Source organism: Manis pentadactyla, chromosome 5, assembly GCF_030020395.1.
Source record: "Manis pentadactyla isolate mManPen7 chromosome 5, mManPen7.hap1, whole genome shotgun sequence".
Lineage (NCBI taxonomy): Eukaryota > Metazoa > Chordata > Mammalia > Pholidota > Manidae > Manis > Manis pentadactyla.
Genome location: NC_080023.1, coordinates 133,658,952 through 133,664,547, shown reverse-complemented (window position 1 = coordinate 133,664,547; position 5,596 = coordinate 133,658,952). Strand labels below are relative to the sequence as shown.

The following is a 5,596-nucleotide window of genomic DNA, read 5'->3' as shown; positions in this document are numbered from 1 at the left end:
GAATCTGGGAGGTTGCCCTTTCAATTTAAAGAAGGAAGAACAAACCCAAATGAATAGTCTACCACCACAATTACCAAAATTGGAAAAAGAAGAACAAATGAGGCCTAAAGTCAGAAGAAGGAGGGACATAATAAAGATCAGAGAAGAAATAAACAAACTTAAGAAGAACAAAACAATAGAAAAAATCAATGAAAGCAAGAGCTGGTTCTTTGAGAAAATAAACAAAATAGATAAGCCTCTAGCCAGACTTCTTAAGAGAAAAAGAGAATCAACATACATCAACAGAATCAGAAACGAGAAAGGAAACATCACGAAGGACCCAAGAGAAATACAAAGAATTATTAGAGACTACTATGAAAACCTATATGCTAAGAAGCTGGAAAACCTAGATGAAATGGACAACTTCCTAGAAAAATACAACCTTCCAAGACTGACCAAGGATGAAACATAAAATCTAAACAAACCAATTACCAGCAAAGAAATTGAAGCAGTAATAAAAAACTACTCAAGAAAAAACCCCTGGGCCAGATGGATTTACCTCGGAAATTTATCAGACATACAGAGAAGAGATAATACCCATTCTCCTTAAAGTTTTCCAAAAAACAGAAGAGGAGGGAATACTCCCAAACTCATTCTATGAAGTTAACATCACCCTAATACCAAAACCAGGCAAAGATCCCACCAAAAAAGAAAATTACAGACCAATATCCCTGATGAACGTAGATGCAAAAATACTCAACAAAATATTAGCAAACCAAATTCAAAAATACATCAAAAGGATCATACACCATGACCAAGTGGGATTCATCCCAGGGATGCAAGGATGGTACAACATTCGAAAATCCATCAACATCATCCACCACATCAACAAAAAGGAGGACAAAATCCATACGATCATCTCCATAGATGCTGAAAAAGCATTCGACAAAATTCAACATCCATTCATGATAAATACTCTCAACAAAATGGGTATAGAGTGCAGGTACCTCAACATAATAAAGGCCATATATGATAAACCCACAGCCAACATCATACTGAACAGTGAGAAGCTGAAGGCTTTTCCTCTGAGATCGGGAAAAAGACAGGGATACCCACTCTCCCCACTGTTATTCAACATAGTTCTGGAGGTCCTAGCCACAGCAATTAGACAAAACAAAGAAATACAAGGAATCCAGATCGGTAAAGAAGTCAAATTGTCACTATTTGCAGACGACATGATATTGTACATAAAAAACCCTGAAGACTCCACTCCCAAACTCCTAGAACTGATATCAGAATACAGCAGAGTTGCAGGATACAAAATTAACACACAGAAATCTGTGGCTTTCCTATACACTAACAATGAACCAATAGAAAGAGAAATCAGGAGAACAATTCCATTCACAATTGCATCAAAAAGAATAAAATAGTTAGGAATAAACCTTACCAAGGAAGTGAAAGACCTATACCCTGAAAACTATAAGACACTCTTAAGAGAAATTAAAGAGGACACTAACAAATGGAAACTCATTCCATGCTCTTGGCTAGGAAGAATTAATGTGGTCAAAATGGTCATCCTGCCCAAAACTATATAAAGATTTGATGCAATCCCTATCAAATTACCAACAACATTCTTCAACAAACTAGAACAAACAGTTAAAAAATTCATATGGAAACACCAAAGACCCCGAACAGCCAAAGCAACCCTCAGAAGGAAGAATAAAGTGGGGGGGATCTCGCTCCCCAACTTCAAGCTCTACTACAAAGCCACAGTAATCAAGACAGTTTGGTACTGGCACAAGAACAGAGCCACAGACCAGTGGAACAGAATAGAGACTCCAGACATTAACCCAAACATATATGGTCAATTAATATATGATAAAGGAGCCATGGACATACAATGGGGAAATGACAGTCTCTTCAACAGATGGTGCTGGCACAACTGGACAGCTACACATAAGGGAATGAAACTGGATCACTGTCTAACCCCATACACAAAAGTAAATTCGAAATGGATCAAAGACCTGAATGTAAGTCATGAAACCATAAAACTCTTAGAAAAAAACATAGGCAAAAATATCTTGGACATAAACATGAGCGACTTCTTCATGAACATATCTCCCTGGGCAAGGGAAACAAAAGCAAAAATGAACAAGTGGGACTATATCAAGCTGAAAAGCTTCTATACAGCAAAGGACACCATCAATAGAACAAAAAGGTATCCTACAGTATGGGAGAATATATTCATAAACGACAGATCCGATAAAGGGTTGACATCCAAAATATATAAAGAGCTCACGCACCTCAACAAACAAGAAGCAAATAATCCAATTAAAAAATGGGCAGAGGAGCTGAACAGACACTTCTCCAAAGAAGAAATTCAGATGGCCAACAGACACATGAAAAGATGTTCCACATTGCTTGTCATCATAGAAATGCAAATTAAAACCACAATGAGATATCAGCTCACACCAGTAAGGATCGCCACCATCCAAAAGACAAACAACAACAAATGTTGGCGAGGTTGTAGAGAAAGGGGAACCCTCCTACACTGCTGGTGGGAATGAAATTAGTTCAACCATTGTGTAAAGCAGTATGGAGGTTCCTCAAAAAGCTCAAAATAGAAATACCACTTGACCCAGGAATTCCACTTCTAGGAATTTACCCTAAGAATGCAGCACTCCAGTTTGAAAAAGACAGGTGCGCCCCTATGTTTATCGCAGCACTATTTACAATAGCCAAGAAATGGAAGCAACCTAAACGTCCGTTAGTAGATGAATGGATAAAGAAGAGGTGGTACATATACACAATGGAATATTACTCAGCCATAAGAAAAAAACAGATCCTACCATTTGCAACAACATGGATGTAGCTAGAGGGTATTATGCTCAGTGAAATAAGCCAGGCAGAGAAAGACAAGTACCAAATGATTTCACTCATATGTGGAGTATAAGAACAAAGAAAAACTGAAGGAACAAAACAGCAGCAGAATCACAGAACCCAGGAATGGACTAACTGTTACCAAAGGGAAAGGGACTGGGCAGGAGGGGTGGGAAGGGAGAGATGAGGGCGGGTGGAAAAAGAAAGGGGTCCTTACCATTAGCATGTATAGAGTGTGGGGGTGGCTAAGGGAGGGATGTGCAACACAGAGAAGACAAGTAGTGAGTCTACAACATCTCACTACGCTGATGGACAGTGTCTGTAATGGGGTTTGTGTGCAGGGGGACATGGTGAAGGGGGAGTCTAGTAATCATAATGTTCATGTAATTGTAGATTAATGATAATAAAATGAATTAAAAAATAATAATATTCCTTACCTTTTCCATAGAATATTTTTCTAACTTTTTGGGTACAATTTTTAAATTGAGATAGGTCATACAGAAGAGTACCTAAAACTGCATAAGGTCGATTAAGGTCGAAACTATTCCTCTTTGGGCTTTTGTTTCAAATTAACAGAAGAAACAAGTGTGATAGACCCAGCTTGCTCTGGTGTCCTCTTAGGAGACAATGAGTCATGGTGCTGGGGGTCCACTACCGGGTAACCTAATACAGAAAGCACGGCCGTGCAGGTCCCTCCTCTGGGTGGTGGTGTGTGGAGGTGGAGAGCAGCCATCCTGGGAGCACGCGCAGCCCTGCGTGCCTCACGAGAACTCTTGAGCTCCATCTTGAAGGCAGGAGAGCCTCCGACTCATGTTAAGCAGTAGGCTAAATGATCGGATATATATTTTCAAAACACTCTGGAACGACTGATGGGTGGAGGCTGGAATTCACGCGAGGCCTGAGCCAAGGCAGGTGTAGACCGGAGACGACGGGAGGGTAGGGGCGCGGAAGAGGTCAGGACTACAAGCCCCAGAATGCATCGGGGCCAGCGCCGGAAGCGGCCGCCGCAGGCCGATTCCCCATTGGTGGTAGCGGCGGCGCGCACACAGGAATGTCCGCCTCCGCCCTGGCCTCGTTAAGACCTAAGCTGATCCTCGAGTCGTCATGCGTCCTGACCAGGCTACTTCTTGGTACCGGCGTATGTCCGCGGTCTATGCGTTGGGCGCCTGGACAGTGCTGGGCTCCTTGATTTTCTTCGATCGTAAAAAACGCAAGCCAGCAGGTGCGGCTCTCTGGCGTAACTTTCAAGGGACAGGCAGCCGTCGGTGGGCGTAGCCGGGGTCACAGGCGGCCCTGCTGTGCCGCAAGCCTGGGACGGTTGCTTAGAGCCATTCGTTGTCATGGAGTCTTACAGGATCTACTTTTAAAATCCTCTTACCCAAGTCTTGTTTATTTATTGAATGAGGCCGTCCCTGTGCTCAGAACTTGGCGAATCTGTGTAAGGTTCCAGACGGAATTACAAAGACCCGGATGGGAATATTAAAGAGGCGGTGATGGTTCTGTAACATGAACCACGGTCGCATTTGGCAATCAAGCCGTTTCATCACTTCTACAAGTCAAGGGGCATTAAAGGCATTGGGCGGAAAAGGGAATCCTGTAGCCTTCAGAACCCTGTAGAGATGTATAGACACTGTAGTAGATAAGTGGTTACCTGGAGTTCAAGGGGTGCTGGTAAAATGAAACGACTACTGAACGGTTTGGGGTTTCTTTGGGGGGATGAAAATATTCTAAAATTGGTTGTGGTACTGGTGCACAGATCTGAATATACCAAGATCTGAATATGCTAAAAGCTATTAAGTGGCATATTTTAAGTGAGTTAATTGCATGACGTGTGTCTCAGTTAAACTGTTAATGTAAAAACTGCCAAAGATTACATTTGGTGATGAAGATTACCAGTGGTCTGAAAGTACTAAATGTCCAGTATTGAGCATTTAAAAACTTTTCAGTGTTTGTAGTGATGTTTTATTTATTAATACGTTTTTCCTTTTAATAGAAAGAAAATGGTGTTAGGAATCTGATGGAGATGGGAGTAATTCTTAGTTTATTTCCTAATTTTAATGACTGCTACGTTTAAAGTTAATAATTCAGGTGTTCCTTTTTTTTTTTTTGAAGGTGAAGTAGACCAAAAGGATGTCTCAACAAGTGAAATAATTGAGGCCCCGAAAGGGTTTTATGTGGAAACAGTTGTCACTTACAGAGAAGATTTTGTTCCGATTACTGACAAGATCCTCAGCTATTTGAAATCATGGACTGGAGGCCCTGGACCAAAATCATGATTGACTACTGAATTCTGAAAACCAGGACTTTAGTTCAGTATATAAATTTGACAGATGCCCTGATTTACATTTTATGTTTGCGAAAAGTGTATACATTTTATTTAATTTTGCTGTAAAATAATAATAATATACAAGAAATATTTCCTTGAGGAAAAATAAACTTGCATTGTCAAAAGGTGTCTCTCTCTACTTACAGGAGTGAAAGGTTAAAGTGAAATTTCACACTGAGCTCTCATAAGCTCGCTTTTCTCAAACTAGTTCATGCAATTTTGTGTTTCTTTCATGTCAGACACAGCTTTAGTGGTCCCTATAAGGTTAGATTCAGTAAGTCTCCATGTTCAGTTTGGGATTAATAATAGCTGCCCTTTGGGTATGCTTGAGTATTTGGTACATATGTTATGAATTAGATTATAATTCTTGAATTAAATAGACTTGGCCTGTTCTGTAGGACTGGTACAGAT

General features: G+C 40.6%; 1 protein-coding gene across 1 annotated transcript; it reads left to right on the top strand.

Annotated features, from left to right (window-relative positions):
- Positions 1 to 3,895: 3,895 nt before the first annotated feature.
- SMIM26 (small integral membrane protein 26) lies at positions 3,896 to 5,295 on the top strand. The gene is made up of 2 exons (XM_036892256.2): positions 3,896 to 4,081; positions 4,972 to 5,295. The coding sequence occupies exons 1-2, from the start codon at positions 3,964 to 3,966 to the stop codon at positions 5,133 to 5,135; spliced, it is 282 nt and encodes a 93-aa protein (XP_036748151.2). The 5' UTR covers positions 3,896 to 3,963; the 3' UTR covers positions 5,136 to 5,295.
- Positions 5,296 to 5,596: the final 301 nt, after the last annotated feature.